Source organism: Sorex araneus, chromosome 5 (genome assembly GCF_027595985.1).
Source record: "Sorex araneus isolate mSorAra2 chromosome 5, mSorAra2.pri, whole genome shotgun sequence".
NCBI lineage: Eukaryota > Metazoa > Chordata > Mammalia > Eulipotyphla > Soricidae > Sorex > Sorex araneus.
The window spans coordinates 3,971,616-3,991,127 of NC_073306.1; the positions used below are offsets into that span (position 1 = coordinate 3,971,616).

A 19,512-nucleotide genomic window follows, 5' to 3' on the forward strand; every position below is an offset into this window, starting at 1 on the left:
CGGCGCCCGCGAGCCAATGAGGGCGCGCGCCGGGTGCGCCCCCGGCCGGCGTCCGGGCTGCTGCTCGCGCCCGCCAGCACTCGGGCCCGTGCGCCGCGCGGCCCCCAAGTAACCGACCCTGGGGAGACCGCGCGCAGGAGCCGTTTGGGGCGTCGGCGCGGGCACAGGCGTTGGCTTTTAGAAGTTGAGATCCAGCGGTGCCCCGGCCAGGTCAGGATCCAGGTTGGGGCAAAAAGTCTCGTTCCTGTTTCTTAAGACACCAAGAGCCTGGTCAGGTTCTCGCTGACCTTCGACGGCCGCTGCCCGCGCCGTCCTCCAGGGCCTTCCTGGACGGGACGGGCCCGGCTTCCCGCCTCCCAGGCCAGGGGTGCCCCGGGAGCTTCTCGGACGCTTGTGTCGGGTCAGAGCACTCTCGGGGGGCTGCCTTCCAGGGGGACTCTGCCCGGTCCCCTCTCCCCCGGGCTGCGTGCACCTAAGGCCAGCAGCAGTGAGCGCCCCCGAGGTGCACCCCGAGGTGCGATCTGGACGGGACGCGGCCGGCCCGGGATCCCTTACTGGCCCCTGTCTCTGTTCCAGGAGGACGTGTGCAGGGAAGCCTCGCTCCAGCCCGCGCAGTGTTCCAGACCCGAGTCTGTAGCCACCTGGTCCCCGTTTCCCTTGTCCACGCGTGACCGCTACCTGGGTGCAGTGCCCTGCCCGTCTCCTCTGTGGGTGAGTAGGAACGGAAGCAGGCAGCGTTTGGACCAGTTTGCAACTCGGTGCCAAGCCATTTGGGCCGGTCCTCAGCTGGCCGGGAAGGACACACCCCCCTTTCTGCACTGGACAGTGGGGGAGGTGGGGGCAGCCCTTCCCGACTGATGGGGCCCTTGGGGGGGGCGCCCTGCCCATCCTCTGCGCTCTGTCAGCGGGTCAGTGGGGATGGCAGAAGTAGTAGGAGGTTGCCTTGAGGTCCAGCTCTCAAAAGCCGGGAAAGGGGGTGGGGTAGGGGTAAAGGTGGGTGAGAAGAGCAAAGAAACTGAGGAAGGATGGGCTGTGGGGGGGTCACAGGAGAGAGCTGAGGCAGAGACAGGGTGTGGTGGGGACCCCACATTGCATCTTCTGTGCCCTGAGCGCAGAGCCAAGAGATGGAACCCCAGAGCCACAGCCCTCGGTGGTCCCCAGAGAACTTGTGAGTCACAACTGGGGGCGCACTGACCCCTCCTTGCAGCCAGAGGATGTTAGGGTGGTTCAGCCTGGCAGGCACTGCTCCACAGGGGTTGGGAAGCTCTGGAGCCTGACAGGAAGTCCCGTGGGGGCGAAGGGAGAGTCAGAGAGACCCCCCCATCTCCTGCGTTGGGTTCCAGGTTCAGCATTGTCCCCCAAATACAGGGGACAGCAACTCTCTAGCACAGTCAGGATATACTTAAGACCATGGTGACACCCTCCCCCACCCCACCCCCAACAAAATGTGCTGCCATGAGCCAGAGGTTCTTGGAAACTTTGGGCTTCTCTTCGGGGTCTACCAGTAGATAGCTTGGCCCCTCTCTACGTCTCTTTGTTGTTTTTTGTCGTTTGTTGGTTTGGGGGCCGTACCTGGCGGGGCTCAGGAACTTCCTCCTGACTCTGTGCTCAGGGATCGCTCTTGCTGGGGTTCGGGGAACCCTGTATTTGTGGGCGGTAAGCCCTCTACCCCCTGTGCTGTGTCTCCAGCCCAGTGAGTTTATTTCTGAACTGACTGTAGAGCGTTGTATAATTTCAAGGCAGAAATCCGGAACATGGCTGGGGCGAGGTGCGGGCTGTGCGTGTGGGAGTCTCGGGTTCAGTCCTCAGGACCAGGATTTCTGTGCCCCGTGCTGGGAATCACCCTGGAGCCCCCAAACAAGAGCAGCAGCAAAGACGGAGGCTCCCAATCTTTAGACACGGGTGGGGGGCGGGGCTGTGGGAGGCTGTGGAGTGATGCCAGGCGTGGGCCCAGCATGTGTCAGGTCCTGTGTGATTCTGATTCCTGCACCGCCCCGTGTGGCCTCCATGGCAGCAGAATTGATAGTTCGAGAAGGCAAGTTCATGGGCGGAGACCATCAGCCAGGGGCCAGAGCCATAGTACAGTGGGTGGGGCATTTGCCTTCTGTGCAGCCGACCCGGGTCCAATCCCCGGCACCCCTATGGTCCCCCAAGCCCGCCAGGGGTCATCCCTGAGCATCAAGAAACCATCAGTTGGGGCCGGAGTCATAGCACAGCGGGGAGGGCATTTGCCTTGCACACGGCCAACCTGGGTTTGATCCCCGGCATCCCATATGGTGGTCCTGAGCATTGCCAGGAGTAATTCCTGAGTGCAAAGCCAGGAGTCACCCCTGAGCATCGCTGGGTGTGACCCAAAATGCAAAAAGAAAAAAAAAATCAGTTACAAATTTCCATATAGTGAAAAGTGGTAGATTTAGACTTCAGATATTATTTGAAGGTGGAGCCTGATAAAGGGGTGAGGGGAGAAAAGAAAGGCCTACAGGGGTGTTTGAGGTACCTGACCTCAGCCATGACATCATGTGGGGTCTTGGGGGTGGATCAGGTTTCAGGGGCGAGTGTTTGGAAAGAAAAACTTGCAGCAATAGGAACTTTGAGATACGTTCACTTTCGTTTTTTGTTGGTGATGTGTTTTGGGTTGTTTTTGGTTGTTGTTTTAGGCCACACCTGGCACTGCTCACAGCTCACTCCTAGGTCTGTGGTCAGGGAGCACTCCTGTCAGGGTCAGGGAACCATTTGGGGTGCCGGGGATTGAACCTCAGCCGCCTCATGCAAGGCAAGCTATTCCATCTCTCTCCGGCCAGGCGGGGAGACTTAGCCAACCTGCATTAGTCACGGGCTGCATCAGTATCCCAGCCGCAGAAGGAAACTTTGTATCCATCAGAAATGTTTGTGTTTTGTTCTCCCCTCTCCCCACCTGCCAGTGGCTATTGCCCTTTTCCTGGAGAATTGAGGGGCCCCTTCTAAGGAGTGTGTGACTAGCTCCTATATAACAAGCTGCTGGGGGGGACCCAGTGGTGCTCAGATACACAGGAAGCTCATTCTGTTCTTTGGAAACAGCATCTTCCTTTTATTACTGCAGTTCCCATCTTGCTACTCTCAGCACTGCCAGTTCCTGCCGCCCAGCTACCGCTGCTGTCTTGATTAGAGCAAAACGGGAACTTTTCTTAAGCGGCGGCAGCTGCTGCGTGCAGGTGGCCCGGGGCTGGTTTTTTTTTTTTTTTTGCTTTTTGGGTCACACCCGGCGCTGCTCAGGGGTTACTCCTGGCTTTGCACTCAGGAATTACTCCTGGCGGTGCTTGGGGGACCTTATGGGATGCCGGGGATCGAACCCAGGTCGGCCGCGTGCAAGGCAAGCACCCTCCCCGCTGTGCTATCGCTCCGGCCCCCCGGGGCTGTTCTTGCCGCCCGCGCTCAGAAGAGCCTGGTCTTGACGGTGCCCTCTGCTGAGCCCGGGGTTCCTTTAGCCGGTGGGAAGGTGGGTGGTGCTGACAGGTGGCCCAGTGGCAGTGCTCCTTGAAGACACGGGTCCGAGGCAGGACTAGCGGGACTCCGGTGCCAGCTTCCGGGTCCCGCTTTAGTATTGAGCCTGGGCCAGGCCACGCCGGCCAGCCAGATGAGCCCCTGGCTGGAGAAGAGCACTGGGGGGGAGCAGAGGAGAGGGAGCTGGATGCTGGGTGGCAGCCCCGTGAGGAGGGGACTGTCCCGCTCTAGCCCGTCTGCCCCTCTGCCGGGCGTGTGCGGTGCCTCGGCCGGAGCCAGGGTCCCTGCGTACACGGCACCTGTGTCCCACCAGCTCCACCCTTGGCCCTGCTGTTTGGGGACCCTCCCAAGTGATGGCGGGGGCGGGGCAGGCAGGGGCACTGCCAGGGACTCTTGGCCTGACCCTGCAAGCTCGGTGCTTTCGTGCCTCGACTGGCCCCACGGTGCTGGGGGCCGCCAGGGCGGGGGCGTGTGATGCCAGGCTCGGCCTCGGGACCCTCCGGCAGCCCCCTGGAGCCGCGTCCTGGCCCCCCTGCTTTTCCTTTCTGTGCCTCTCAGGCGCCTGAGCTTCCCGGGAAAGGGGCCGGGGAGTGGCGTGACCCTCTCTGGACCCTCGCTGCCCCAAAGGAGGGGGACCCCACACTTGAGCACTGCGGGAGGGGCTTCCCACGCACCCGTGGCCACGGAGCTGCTCCCAGACAGCAGCACGGACAGGTAGTAGAGTTCCGGGGTGGTTCTCGCCTGTGGGGGCGGGGGGGGGGGGGGAGGAGTGCGTGAGCAACGCCGGCTTCAAACTCACATTCCCACTGCGTTGGGGTGTATGTGCACGTGTGTGCATGCGTGTGCGTGCGTCTGTGCGTGCCCACCTCCCCCCCACCCCTGCACTACCTCCCTGGCCCCTGGCCTGGAGCTGTTATTGTGGGACCCCACTGGCGGTCACAGACCAGCCTGGCCAGCGGGTCAGTGCGGGGGTCGGAGGCCGCCCCGAAGGTGCTCGGGCCTCCAGGGCCCCACCCAGCAGCATCAGACCAGACGGGGCCTTGCTAGGCCCGCGCCCTCCGTGCTGTGGGCGCCCAGCCCCGGCCTGGGCTGAGGAGCAGGTGATTATAGTATTTACTATCAGCCTTGCTGGTTTGGGGGTCAGACCTGGCGGTGCTCAGGGCTTCCTCCTGGCTCTGCACTCAGGGATCACTTCTGGTGGGCTCGGGGACCCCCGTGTGCCGGGGATTAGACCGACCTGGGCACGTCTCAGGAAGGCGCCTCCCCGCTGTCCTTGTCTTCAGCCTGGGACTGTCTTAACCTTCCTCACGGAAATGTCTTTTGACTGTGACGCGTGTGACATGTGTCTTCCTAGGAGTCCTGCCTCTCCGTCACTGGTCTCCGTGTAAGGAGAACATAAATACCAAAGCCCAAGCTACCCCTAGTCCCGGCAAGTTGGTACTTCGTGTGACAGGAGGGCACTTGCCTTACATGTGGCTGAGTCGGGTTCTGTCCCAGGCGTCCCATACAGTCCCCTGAGCCTAGCAGGAGTGACCCCTGGATGCAGAGCCCGAGCACTGCCAGAGGTGGCCCCCAAATTAAAAAAAAAAAAAAGAAACAATAGACGCTTACACAGTCGGGTGCCAGGACTGTGAGCACCGTGGTGCAGAGCCCTGCGCCGAAGGAGCCCACGCCGAACCCCGCAAACAGCTTCTTCAGTGCCCCGGGCACCGGCTCCATCCGGGTGAGCAGCACCGTGAACCCTGGGAGGCGGCAGACCACAGCGGTCTGAGGGGGATCAGGCCGCACCCCACAGTGCTCAGGGATCACTCGTGGTGGGGCCTGGGGGACCATTTGGGTGCCAGGGAGCCCACCTGGGTCGGCCGCTTACAGGCAAGTGCCCTACCCGCCGTACCATCACTCCCGCCCCTCCTCGCCCCCTTTCTAGAAGAGGCGACAGATGCCACCGCAGGCGGCACCTGAGGGGCAGGAGGTGCCGGGGTGGGGCAGGCTGTGGCCGGGGTCCAGCCCAGGGCCCTGCGTGTGCCCCGCCTGTGCCCGGCCTAGAAGCACGCCCGAAGGGGAGAGATCCAAACGCCTGATCAACACAGGCCTGAAACTCCACGTTTCCGGGGGCCGTTCCTCCCCCCACCGGGACGTTCAGGAGGTTTTCCTCGTCTTTCTCGCCCCACACCCTCTGCTCGGCTGGTTATTGCACAGGTTAATACTGTCACTGTCACTGTCATCGCGTTGCTCATCGATTTGTTCGAGCGGGCACCAGTAATGTCTCTCAATGAGAGACTTACTGTTACTGTTTCTGGCATATCCAGTATGCACGGGGAGCTTGCCAGGCTCTGCCACGCGGGCTCCATACTCTCGGTAGCTTGCCAGGCTCTCCGAGAGGGGCGGAGGAATTGAACTCGGGTCGGCCGCGTGAAAGGCGAACGCCCTACCACTGTGCTATTGCTCCAGCCCCTACACAGGCTAATAAGGCATATTTTATCACTTTTTGGTTTTGTTTTCGGCCCACAGCCAGCGGTGCTCCTTCCCCAGCCCTGTGTTTAGGCGTAGCTCCCAGCAGTGCCTTGAGGCCCGACCCCGGGCTTCCTGCGTGCAAAACAGGCGCATGCTCCCCTGGCCCCAACTACAAAGAATTTTAGCACAAACACAAAGTGCTTGTTGGGGCCGGAGCGATTGTGTAACAGGTCGGGCCTTTCATGGGTTTGGTCCCGGCACCCCCTGTCCTCCCCCAAGCCCCGCCAGGAGTAGGTGCCGCCTGGTGCTCTGGCGCCCGGCCTGCTCACCGATGGCGAGGAAGGTGAGGGCGATGCTGGCCACCAGGCTGGGCAGGAGCGGCTGGCTGCAGTAGCGGGACGATCTGGGCCTGGGAAGCAGGTCGGGGCTCGGGCCGGGGCCCTCTTCGGGGAGCAGTGAGCAGGGTCAGCAGAGCAGCGGGAGGCGCGGGATGGGCTGGCCGCCTCGCTCTGGCCCGGGCCCTCACCCCTGCGCGGGCTGACACTGACACTGCCCAGTCGCTAACACTCGGCGTCGCTGATGGACCGTGCTTGCCGCGTGTCTGAGCGCGGCCCGCAGGGAACCCTGGGGGTCTTGGAGCAGGGAGGGCGCCTGAGCGCCCCCAGAAATCGGCGCAGGGTGGGAGCAGGCTCCTGCCAGCACCGAGGCGGGCCCCGGGACTCATGGGCAGAGGGGAGGGAGGGTTCCTGCAGGAAAACAGGCCGGGCCAGAGCAGCGGTACAGGGCCGAGGTGTTCTCTGCGCTTGGGGCCAGCCCCGGTCTGATCCTGCGTGTTCCCAGGAGCCAGCCCCGAGCACTGCACCCTCCGGGCAGGCTGTCCCCTCCCTCTGTCCTTGCCCCCTGTCCCCCACCACCACATTAGGGCGAGTTTCCCGCGTGGACCAGTCCTCAGTGCCCATCGCCTCTGGGCCTTTGTTCTTGCATTTCTGTGCTTCTTTATGTCTTCTACAGGAGGGCGATCGTCCTCTGTCTGTCCCTCCCCGAGGGCGATCGTCCTCTGTCTGTCCCTCCCCTCGTTTCGCCCAGCTTTCACGCTTCTCAGAAGGCCCACCGTGAGTGCTGCGGTCTGGATGTCATTTGTTAGTGAATGATAATGCTCCAGCACCCGGGTGCGTGTGGGGCGGGGTGTCAGCGTGGACGAGCAGGCTCCGGCTCATCTCTGGGTGTCTGCAGCCCGCAGCAGTGGCTCCGGCGAGGCCTCGGGAAGGACTCGGAAGCCCCTTCCCTGGGCCGTTCGGTCCTCACGGTCTCCCTTCTCAGGCGCGCTCTCGGCGGCCGTGGGACGCCCACCCAGCCACCGCCCCCCTGCTGTTGCACCGCGCCACAGCCCCGGCAGGTGACGCCCATGGGTGGCGGGCACGGCAGAGCACCCACAGGCACCCCGGGGCCGAGCTGCCAGGAAACAGCCGGAGTACTTACAAGTACAGGACGTAGAGCTGCAGCGTCAGGCAGGCAAGCGCTACCAGGAAGGCCGTCACGTGGCTGCGTGCACGGGTGCGAGGCGTGAGTTTCTATGACTGGCTAGTGTTAACATGGGTCCAGAAACCAAGCTGTGCCTGTTTCTTGAGACCCGGGCCTCCGTGGGTCCCTCCGCAGCCGCCAACGCCTCGTGAGGAAGAGTCAGCTGCGTGGGTCATGGGTGTGAATCCCACAGCTCTCTAGGGGCGGAGCTTCCCACACGTGGGAGTGGGGCGCGGGAGGGCCCTACCCTGCATGCAGCTGACCCAGGTCCGAGCCCACGTGCCCCAGATGATGCTACTGGGCTACTCCCAGCTGAGTGCTCAGGGCAGCTCCCAGTAATGCTCAGGGCACGGGGAACCCAACCCAGGCCTGCTGCACGCGCTCGGCCCGTTGAAACTGACTGGCCCCAGCACGACCAGTGTTTTGCAGGTGGGCTGTGCAGTTCAAAGGCTTGGGGCGGGCACTGACCATGCACACTGTTGCCCGGGTTGGTCCCTGGCTCTCGTGTGGTCCCCGGGGCCCATCAGGAGTGACCCCTGAGTGCTGCTGGGCGTGGCAGAGAGACCAGAGCACTGGAGGAAGGAAGGAAGGAAATTTCTGGGTTTCATTTTTTTCCCTCTGAGGGCGGGGGGGCCCCCCTGGTGTGGTGCACAGGGTCACCCCTGGCTCTGCACTCAGGGGTCACTCCTGGCTCTGCTCCAGGGACCAGAGGGGATGCTGGGGCTGGAACCCAGCGTCTCGCCGTGCTGTGGCTCCAACCCACGAACGTTCTGCCGCCTTGGGCTGGGACAGGCACTTACAGCCGGAGCCGATGCGACCTGGGCAGCCAGCAGTGTAGACGGTAGGCCGTGTGGACCAGACAGAAGTGAATCATGCTGACTCTGGGCCTCGGGCACCGGAGGCAGGCAAGGAGGATCCAGATCCAGAGCAGCCGGCGAGAGCTTCCAAAGGGCTTCTGCGTCCCCAGCCCTGTCCCCCCCCCAGCGTCCCCCTCCGTCTGCAACAGGATCCGTGTTCTCTGAAAGCCCCTGGCTGTGCCGAGCCCTCCCTCTGTAACCTGACGCTCCTGACCCGTGACCGTGACTGGCTGTTTGAACCCCGGGGGGCTGATGGGTCGGGCTCCCTGTGGGCTGGGGGATGTGGCGGGGAGAGCCCAGCACCGTTTCCCTCGCTGCTCCCCGAGCGAGGCCCGTTTCTGGTACTCCCTGTGTACCTGCCCCTGCTCCCCACCTCGCCCTCTGACGAGCACTTGCAGCCCCTCCCTGTGCTATCGAGCATGCGCAGCCGGTCCTGCAGGGAGCTCGGTACTCAGTGCTCATCATACCTCTGGGAGTAGGCGTGGAGGGAAGGGAGGAGCCCCACGGCCCCCCCAAAGCCTGAGGGAGATTTGAAAGGGGGGCTCAGGGCATGTGCTCAGGCTCTGGGTAGCGTGTCAGTCACATGCCCTGCCCACTGCACTCTCCCTGGTGACATCCCCCCTCCCTACTCCTTCACTGGCGGGGGGCGGGGGTCACACCCTAGCGCGCACTCGGCCCAGATGCCCACTGCCCTTGGCACTCCTGACGCAGTGCTTGTGTGTGCTCGTCTTGGCGAAGACGCACGGTTTGGGGGTGACGCTGCAAGGCTGTGGAACTCGGCAGTCTTCTTGAATGCGACACTAGCTGAGGGCTGGGGGTGGGGAGAGGAGTGGGAATTCCATGTCTTTCGGCCATAAATGGCTTGTAGCGCCGAGATTGCAGTCTGTAGGGCTGCCAGTGGGTATCCTTATGGTCTGTGGGGCGCCAGGGATTCGAACTCATGCCCTTTGCTTGCAAGGCAGACACATGTGCACGGTGCTCTTTCCCTGGACCCCTGTTGAGCAAAAAATGTTAATAGAGAAGGATGGAGTCGTTGTACAGTGGGTAGCGCACTTGCCTTGCCCGTCGCCGGCCCAGGTTTGACCCCCGGCACCACGTATGGGTCCTCCAAGGCCACCAGGAGTAAGCCCGGGGCATGCTGGGTGTGGGCCAAGGACGAAACAGAAAGTTACTAGAATGTTCTGCCGTCCTTACGGGACTGTCAGGATAAATGCTAATGAGAGAGGTCGGGTGGGCGGGCTCACCCGTGGTGTGGCGTGGAGGCGTCTGTCCTGCTGCTGTGACCTTCCTGGGCTCACTTGTGAGGCAGAGCAGATGTGGGCGGGCAGGCGGGAGCTCGCACCAGGGGAAGGAGCAGACGTCTGCGTGGACACGCGCGCCCGTGGCCCCTGGCGCCGTGCCCGAGTGTCCCCCCCTCCTCTCCTGCCCACCCACAGCTCTTCTCCCGCCATGGAGGACTCGGAGAAGACGGACGTGGTCCTCCTGGCGTGCGGCTCCTTCAACCCCATCACCAACATGCACCTCCGACTGTTCGAGCTGGCCAGGGACCACATGAACGGGACAGGTGGGCTGGGCAGGGACTCGGGGGACAGCGGAGGGAAGGGCCCCCCGGAGTGGGTCGCCATGCTCTCCTGGCAGTTTCCCATGCCCAGAGGTGGGCCGTGTCCCGGATCTCTGCGCTTCGCACGGCCAGCCGCAAACACGCGACAGCTCGGTCCCCGCACCCTGGGAGAGACACTGCGCCACAGAGCACAGGGCAGCCCGAACACGGCTGGGTGACCTCAGACCAAACAGGTTATGGTACCGGAGCACCTGTACAGCCGGAAGGGCGCTTGCCTGGCACACGGCTGACCCAGGTACCACGCCTGGTACCATGCATGATACTCTGAGCACCGGGTGTGGCCCCAAGAGAAAGAATTTTTTTTTTTTTTTTTTTTTTGCTTTTTGGGTCACACCCAGCGATGCTCAGGGGTTACTCCTGGCTCTGCACTCAGGAATTACTCCTGGCAGTGTTTGGGGGACCATATGGGATGCCGGGGATCGAACGCGGGTCGGCCGAGTGCAAGGCAAACGCCCTACCCGCTGTGCTATCACTCCGGCCCCAAGAATTTTTTTTTTTTTAAGATTAAAAATGGGCTGGAGTGATAATGTAGCTTGTAGGGCGTTTGCCTTGCATGTGGCTGACCTGGGTTCAATTCCCATCATCTCATATGGTCCCCTGAGCACCACCAGGAGTAATTCCTGAGTGCAGAGCCAGGAGTGACCCCTGAGCATCATCGGATGTGACCCAGAAAGCCAAAAAAATGATTAAAAACTGGGCCGGAGCAGTAGTACGGTGGGGAGGGTGTTTGCCTTGCACACGGCCGACCAAGGTCTGGTCCCCGAGGACCACCAGGGGTGATTCCTGAGTGCAGGGCCAGGAGGCCTGGATCTCCCCAAAAAATAGTGTAAAGGATTAAAAGCTGAGGGGAAGGAGAGGTGGATGGTGGGGGTGGGGGTCGGGGTTTAAAAACCGAAAGCGAACGTGAGAGCATGAAGCAGGCGCCCGCCCCTCCTCAGGCTCCCAGGGGGCCGCAGTGCCATTGATCTGTGTCTGTCCCCTCTGCCAGGAAGGTACCGAGTTGTCGGGGGCATCATTTCTCCCGTCAGCGACGCCTACAAGAAGAAAGGGTTGGTGGCCGCCCGCCACCGCGTGGCCATGGCCGAGCTCGCCACCCAGAGCTCCCAGTGGGTGACGGTGGACGCCTGGGAGAGTCTCCAGAGGCGCTGGACGGAGACGGCGCAGGTGCTGAGGTGCCTGGGCAGGGGGGCCGGAGGGAGGCTCGCCCCCCACCTCCCCGCGTGCGGCTCTTCCCTGGCATGGAGCCCATGGGACCTTGTGGCCCGGTGCCGGGTGCACACTTGTCAGTGTGTCCTGTGTCTGTGGCCACCTGTCCGGCAGGGCACAGCTCTGGCTTCCCCAGTGTAGGAGGGGTCAGCTGACCTGGGAGGGGACAAGGGACAGGATAGAGGCTGTCGCCCTGCCAGAATGCAGGTCCACACCCGCCTCCACACTCAGACTGTGAGACATTGTGTGATGGTGCCAAAACCAGAGTGTGTGTGTGCGTGTGTGTACCTGTGTGAGAGCAGTGTGTGTGTGCATGCGTGTGTACCTACCTGAGAGCAGTGTGAGCATGTGTGTGTGTATACCTGCGTGAGGGCGGTGTGTGTGTGCGTGTGTGTATGCATGCATTCGTGTGTGTGCACTTGTGTGAGTGGTGTGTGTGAGCATGTGTGTGTGTGCATGAGTGTGTGCAGCTGTGTGAGAGCGGTGTGTGTGAGCGTGTGTGTGTGTGTGTGTACACCTGCGTGAGAGCGGTGTGTGTGTGTACACCTGCGTGAGAGTGGTGTGTGTGAGCATGTGTGTGTGTGTGTGTGTGTGTGTGCATGCATGCATGTGTATGCACCCGCGTGAGAGGTGTGTGTGAGCGTGTGTGTGTGTGTGTGTACACCTGCGTGAGAGCGGTGTGTGTGTGTACACCTGCGTGAGAGGTGTGTGTGAGCGTGTGTGTGTGTGTGTGTACACCTGCGTGAGAGCGGTGTGTGTGTGTACACCTGCGTGAGAGGTGTGTGTGAGCGTGTGTGTGTGTGTGTGTGTGTGTGAGCGTGTGTGTGTGTGTGTGTGTGTATGTGTGTGTGCATGCATGCATGTGCACGCACCCGCGTGAGAGCAGTGGCCTGTGGCACAGTGACCTAGCAGGAGTGCTCTGTGGCAGCGTGCTGACTCCCCGACCTTCAGCTCAGCTGGTCCCGGCCCCCACGGGGCACAGCCCAGAGTCCAGCGAGGTTCTGGTCCTGCCTGGGGCCCTCGTCGCCCGCCCTTGGCCGTGGCCGTGCTCTGTGTCCCATGCCAGGCTGCTCTCCTCAGCACTGGTGCTGGAAGCAGCTGCCGGGCGCGCCCCCCCTTTGTCAGAGACCCCTGGGCAGGGGATGGCGAATCCGAAGGGCCGCGTAGGAGCCGCGTGGCCCTTGCTCTGCCGCTTCACAGGCACCATCAGGAGAAGCTCCAAGCCAGCCACCAGGGACACCAGCGGGACTCGCCCGCGCTGGAGAGGACCGGGCGGAAGAGGAAGTGGGCTGAGGAGGGACAGGACCTGAGCCCAGAGAAGCCCCTGGAGCCCCCCCAGAAGGGTCTGTATGCTCCCTGAGAAGGCAGAGTGGGTCGGGCAGTTAGGGCTGATGAGTCCAGAGCTGAGCAAGCGCCCTTGGTTTCCATTTCTTCATGGGGGGGGGGGGGAGAAAAGCAAAAAGCTGTCACCTGGCTCACCTGATGTCCCGAGGGGCGGACGGGAGCGTGTGGGGAGCCCCGAGCTTACTCTGCAGTAGCCAGCCCGCCGCCCGCCCACCTCCCTCCCTTCCTCCCTCCCTCCCTCTCTCCCTCCCACTCTCTTGCACCTTTTCCTCCTCCACTTTGCTTTTCCTCCTTTCCTCCCCTCCCTCCCTCCCTCCCCCTTCCGCCCGTTGGAGGCGGGAGCGGGCGAGCAGAGCTTCTCTCTCAGGCGTGCCCCGGGTCAAGCTGCTGTGCGGGGCGGACCTGCTGGAGTCCTTCGGGGTCCCGCGCCTGTGGAAGAGCGAGGACATCGCCCTCATCGTGGGCCACTACGGGCTCGTGTGCATCACCCGGGCGGGCAGCGACGCCCAGCAGTTCATCTACGACTCTGAGATGCTGTGGCAGCACCGCCACAACATCCACCTGGTGCGCGAGTGGGTCACCAACGACATCTCGTCCACGCGCATCCGCCAGGCCCTGCGGCGCGGCCAGAGCATCCGCTACCTGGTGCCCGACGCCGTGCAGGACTACATCGCGCGGCACGGCCTGTACAGCCGCGAGAGCGAGGAGCTGAACGCGGGGCTCACGCTGGCCCCGCTGGAGAGGAACGCCGCCCCCTCCTAGCCGGCGGGCGCCCGTGCCACGCGCTGGAGCTGTCCAAGGAGGAACGGGCCGGAGCCACGGCACGGCAGCGGCATGTGCCGTCCCCGAGCACCCCAGGAGAGACCCCTGAGCACAGGGTCAGGGGTCAGCCCTGAGCACCGCCACTCTGGCCCAGAAAACCAGGGTCTCGGGCCTTGCTGGAGACCCCCCCCACAGCGCCCCCACCTTAGAGCCCAGTGCCGGGAGTGGCTTTGGGAGGCCCCCGCCCCACCCTGCCCCTGGCGGCCGGGCCCCCGATCGTGCGGGCCCACTGTGCTCACCACTTGAGAATCTAGGCAGACAGGATCCCCCCGCCCCCCCCAGGTACTCAGCCTCTCTCTGATTGGTCCTTTCGGATCACCACAACCAAAGCAGAACTGAGGAAGAAATCCAGAGCTTTGACTGCGAGACATGTTTGTCACATGGTTTGCTGCTGATTTAAAAAGTGGCGACAGCGTTACCCAATCAATCGAAAAAGCCAAGAGACCCAGGAGGCTTCTACGGGAACAGCGTGAGATTGGGGACCCTCGCGTGGTGCCGGGGGCAGGACCCTTTCCCTTCCGCAGCTTCCATCCCTGCCTCCCTCCCTACCCCCACCCCCGCTCTCCAAAGCCTGGCAGCTGCGAAGACGAAAGGCTGCGGTTACAGCTGCATTGCTGGGACCGTGGGGTGTAGCTGCACAGTCCCCGACGGCCCCCGCGGAGAGTGTGGGCCCGGCCCGCCAGCCCGCCGCCGTCCTGCGAAAGAGCCGGCGAGACGCCGAGGAGGCCGTCACACTTGAACTTTGATTTTCAGGGAGAAATTGCTGCCTCGTTCACGCACTTGAAGAGTTCTGGCGCCAGAGTCGGGCGTGAGGGTCTCTCTCGGCCGCGCCTCCTGACCGAAGAGGGGCCCTGCCCAGCCCGCTGTCCCCAGGCCCTACCGTCCGCAGCCCTTTAGCTGGACAGCACCTTGGCACCTGGCCCAGGCCGCCGGCTCTGCTCGGACTCTCCCTGCTGCTGCCTCGGCGTGTTTGGCGGAACAGGGAGACCTCGAGCACAGAAGCTCCTCTGGGGAAAACGGAAACCGGGGCACCGGGCCTCCGGGGTGGGGGGGACAGGAATCAGTCCCGCGGCTCCCGGAGGAAGGAGCGAGCGGGCTGCGGGGACTCGGGACCGGGGACTCGGGACTGGCACCGCGAGCTGCGTTTCGGTTTGTTTCAGTTTTGGGGGAGGGCCGCCCCCAGCAGTGCTCAGGGCAGACTCACAGTCCAGTGCTCAGGGGTCACTCCCGGCGGGGCTCAGGGACGGTATGTGCTGCCAGGGATGGAACCCGGGTCACCTCGGGCCGGGCAAGTGCCCTCCCCGCTACATCCCTCTGCGGCCCCAAGTTTGGTTTGCTTTTGCTTTTTCTCCTTTTTCCTGCTTTTGGGCCACTCCCGGCAGTGCTCAGGGGTTATTCCTGGCTCTGCACTCACTCCTGGCAGTGCTGGGGGGACCATACGGGATGCCGGGGCTCGAACCCAGTGCGAGGCCAGCATTCTGTCTCTGAGTGTGTAAGGCCCGTGCTCTCCGGGCTTTCCCCGCCCCCGCCGCTCCCCCTCGTGTCATTCGCCGGCAGCCAAGGCGCGCTCGGGACAGGCCCCGGCTGGCGGCTGCCTTCAGCTGAGCACGGGGGAGCGAGACCTAGGCCCGCCCCAGAACCCTGAAGCTCATTCCTGGCGTGGGGAGATGCACTCTGCTCTCTCTCTCTTGGCTGCCAGAGGGTGGAGGAAGCCTGTTTGCCCCCCGCCCCCCACACACACACCTGTCCACACGCAGGGCGGCCCCTGGGGGTCCTGAGCCCCCACTCTCAGGTTTACTTCTGGAGCTCAGAAATCCGTATCTGGAGTTGGACCCCGGGAACATGGAACCTCGGTGTCCCGGGGCCTCTCCAAGGGCCCCCAGCCCACTGACCTTGTGAACGGGATCTCTGACCCCTGACCTCTGACTTCATGAAATTGGGCACTTCGTGGAGCGTTTGGGAACAGCCGGACACAGCCCTGGGGTGGACAGTCTCTTTCCACTGCCCTCTTGGCCTCTGTCTTAGATGACTTGTCAGAGCCACATGCCCCCCTTCTGGCCACCCCGAGTGGGCGGTGTGAGGGGAGGGGACAGGGTCCTGCCCGCAGCGGGCAGTGATAACCCAGGTAGATAACCTAGGACCTCGGTAGTGGCTGCGCCCAGCAGAGTGGAGGAGGGAACCCAGGTGGGATTTTCCTTTTGCCCCCGGCCTGGCCTCCTCTGGAAGCCTGTTCGCTGCCTCACAGTGGGGTGACCAGCGCCGTGAGTAAGGGCACAGTTTTGCCAGACGCTGAGCTACCAGTCGGGCACCGTTGGGACGGGTCCTCCCTCTGTCTTTGGTACCACGTGTGTCTTCAGTTCCTCACCCACCGCCCACAGGACTCCCCGGCAGCTGCCTCTTGGGAAATCACTCACGATCGCGATCACGAAATCCCGTTAATCATCGATTTCTCGAGCGTACTCGGTAACCTCTCCATTCGTCCTTTCCCTGAGATCTTAGAAGTCTCTCTCGACTCCCCTCCCAAAGATGTCCATGTCGCACTGGCTCTTTCAGGGACGGGAATGGTGTGTTCAGCTTGCTACTGGCTTTAGCTATGAATACACCATGGGAAGCTTGCAAGGCTGTCCCCTGTGGGCAGGAAACTCAGAAGCTTGCCACTTTCTCCAAGAGGGAGAAGTAGGCTACAAGATATCGAGAGGCCACAAAGCGGCTGTGCTCTTCTGGGAGCTTGCTTTTAAGTCTCTGGATGTTGGCTGTTAGAATCACACACCCCTGGGTTCCTTTCGTTTCTTTATTTCTATGTTGTTGGAGTTACACATACCTGGGTTCTCTGCCGGTACCTTCATGCGTGAGGCCTGTCTGAACGTGTGGAGAGGGGCCTCGAGCATGGCTATGGCTAGGTTCCGGTGGTCTTCGACCTAGTAGTGATTGGGAGACCACTACTAGGTGTAATCTATGGGAGGGGGTCAGACACCCCCACCTGATCAGCCAAATCACAGCAGAACTCAGCGGGAGGCCTCAGGGATCCCAGGCCCTGGGCTGTGCAGGCTCACTTCTGGGGTGTCCCTCCACCTGTGCTCACGGCTGGACCCCTTGAACTCTTGCTGCCTCCTGTTTCTTGGGGAAAGGGGGCTCAGGTGGGGAGGGGGGCCGCTGCCTCAATCCCTTTGAAGGAATCTTTTCTCCCTGGGGGCCCGCAGTCTTCCTCTCGGCGGACAGGCCTGGTTTGCTTTCTGACTGCCGAGATGCCCACGTGTCGAGGGGCTGGTCTGGGGACAGCCTCTCGCCCACCTGGAAGCTCTACGCTTCGGGATTCCTGCCAGAGAACAGCCCTGCCCAGCCCCGCCCCCTTCTCACCATGGGCCAGGTGGGGCCCCAGCACAGGCACCCGGTTCTTCGCTCTTTTCCCCAGATGTGGCTGGGGCGCTTCCCAGCACAGGGCCCCTCCGGTTCCATGTTGGCGAGAGTCCCCTTTTCCCCCGGGGATGACACCACAGCTTCTTTATCCATTCACCTGTTGTCGGACTTGGTGGGGGTGTGCCGCAGGGCACGTAGATGTGGGAGATCGTTTCTTCAGAGAGACCCGAGGCTCCAGGCCGTGCCTTCCCTCCCGCGGTGGTCCCTGGGCTGAGTGCAATAAATAGGCAAATCCCAGACTTCCCTGTTCGTCCTTTGCTCTGCTCGCGGATGAGCCGCTTCCATTACTGGGCTGGGGCTTACCGCCACGCTTGGGGCAGCCTAACGCGTCGGTGGCTCTGTCCCTGCGGGAGGATCCCGAGCTCTCCCTCGCTGTGGTCCACAAACACCCGCACCCCCCCTGCAATGTTACTCATGGTTCATCCTGCCTTGCAAGACGCGCTCATTTCAAAGTGCTGGTTTCTGCTCTTGAGAGAATGGAAAACTAAGACATGCCAATACTCAACTTCAAAGCATAATCCAGAGATCAGTTTCCACTCAACAACTTTTGTTTTAGTTTTTTTGTTTTTGGGTCACACCCGGTGATGCACAGGGGTCACTCCTGGCTTTGCACTCAGGAATTACTCCTGGCGGTGCTCGGGGGACCGTATGGGATGCTGGGAATCAAACCCGGGTTGGCCGCGCGCAAGGCAAACGCCCTCCCCGCTGTGCTATCATTCCAGCCCCCCACCCAACAACTTTTGTTGGCTGTTGGTTTGGAGGCCACACGCCTGGCCCGCTGTGGAATGCGAGCACCGGGGACCAGAGTCCTGCATCAGCCTGTTGAGACACGGCTCTGCCCCCGCTGTCCTTGTACAGAAACAGGGCCGGAGAGGAGGGGCTTGCCTCACAGATGGCAGGTCCTGGAATCCCCAGTTTGGTTCCCCAAGAACCACCAAGGATGGGCAAGAGAACACGGGGCCGGAGAGGGAATGCATTTGCCAAGCACACAGCCGACCTAGTTTGATTTCTGGCATCGTCTCTGGTCCTCTGAGCACTGCCAGGCGTGATCCTTGAGTACAGAGCCGGGAGTAACCTGTTTTGGGGTGTGGCCAAAAACCTACTTGAATCACTTGTAATGTTTAAATGTGACCAATAAAATAAGCTCGCAAGTCCATTGCGGAGTCCCTGAGTTCGTTAGAGCATCATAGATCCCGATTCCAAAGCGTCACCAACTTGCTGGCAAACGGGCTCTTCGGCCACTCTGGCGAAGTCTCAGGTCTTCTAGGGGTAATTCTGGGTGTGAGTGGGTGTGAGCGTATGTGGGATCAAACCCGGTCTCTACCTCTGAGCTACATCCCGAGCCCAGGAGTTACTTGCTGTTATGCAAAGATCCTTCCTGGGCCCAAGAGTTACTTGCTCGTGTATAAAGATCCCGATCCAGAGAAAGGTCCCTCGTGAGTTCACACTGGTGAGAGCCGTTTCCTCCCCGCCAGAGAAACAGAGATGGGGAGCACAGCCTGAGGGGGAACACGGCCCGTCTCATGCAGGGCTGCTGGCATACTTCTGGGACATCTGAGGGGGGTTGAGGTCTAGGACCCAGGTGTGATCATTTACATAGGTAAGACATCTGGAAATGTCACTGTCACTGTCATCCCGTTGCTCATCGATTTACTCGAGTGGGTAACGTCTGATTGTGAGACTTGTTGTTACTGTTTTTGGCATATCTAATACGCCACGGGTAGCTTGCCCGGCTCTGCCATGCGGGTGCGATACTCTAGGTAGCTTGCCAGGCTCTCCGAGAAGGGTGGAGGAATCGAACACGGGTCGGCTGCGTGCAGGGCGAACGCCCTCCCCGCTGTGCTGTCGCTCCAGTTGCCTCCTTAGTGCAGTAGGCAGCGCATCAGTCTCATAATCTGGAAATTTACCATGTAAGGCTATCATGGGAAATTCTCTTGGGGAGACACTGTCTCCCAGGGGCATCTACCTTGCTTTTATCTTTCTCTCTAGCTGTGTAAGTTATCAATACTTGTGGTTGTTTGGATAAACACAGTAAAAGAGAAAGATCCCAGCACTTAATTCTCTGGGCTCTGAGAGCCAGCAGAGCTTTTACCATAAATCCCAGACTAAGTCCTCAGGCCAGTTCAGCCTGTCCTTCCCCGGGGGGGGGTCCTGTCTCAAGTGATCACGGCTCACATCAAAACCACGCACTTAGACTTTCTAGACTGTCCCATTTCAGTGCTGGGGTAGCTTTGCGTCTCTCCTGGCTCCATCCCAGTCCCACGGCGGGGCCTTCCTTTTGGGGTGTTAGGAACTACAGCAACTGAAGCCTGAGTCAGTAATCATGACCAAAGGCCAGGAGTTGATATATTTCAGAGTCAATCAACTACCAAATCTTAGGAACATAGCACTTATGCTCTTTCTGTGTTTAGCCAAAGAATATTGCCCTATAGTAAAATATAAAAAGGCTGTAGGGGGCTGGAGCGATAGCACAGCGGGTAGGGTGTTTGCCTTGCACGCGGCCGACCTGGGTTCGAATCCCAGCATCCCATATGGTCCTCTGAGCACCGCCAGGAGTAATTCCTGAGTGCAGAGCTAGAAGTAACCCCTGTGCATTGCCGGGTGTGACCCAAAAACCAAAAAAAAAAAAAAAAAGACTGACTTGGGGAACTGTGACAATGAGAGGTAAAACACAAAGGAAAGGTTAAAGATAAACAACCTAACCTAAATTAGGGATGCTAACAAGAGCACAATAAGCTGGTCTGGGAGGAGGAAAAGGGGCAATTCACTGATGAAGCCTAAAACACTTAG

General features: G+C 61.4%; 1 protein-coding gene across 1 annotated transcript; it reads left to right on the forward strand.

Annotated features, from left to right (window-relative positions):
- Positions 1-32: 32 nt before the first annotated feature.
- Positions 33-18,286, forward strand: NMNAT1 (nicotinamide nucleotide adenylyltransferase 1). The gene is made up of 6 exons (XM_055137897.1): positions 33-210; positions 577-711; positions 9,749-9,876; positions 10,922-11,105; positions 12,340-12,482; positions 12,851-18,286. Exons 3-6 carry the CDS (start codon positions 9,762-9,764, stop codon positions 13,243-13,245), a joined length of 837 nt encoding a protein of 278 aa, XP_054993872.1. The 5' UTR covers positions 33-210; positions 577-711; positions 9,749-9,761; the 3' UTR covers positions 13,246-18,286.
- The last annotated feature ends 1,226 nt before the right edge of the window (positions 18,287-19,512 follow it).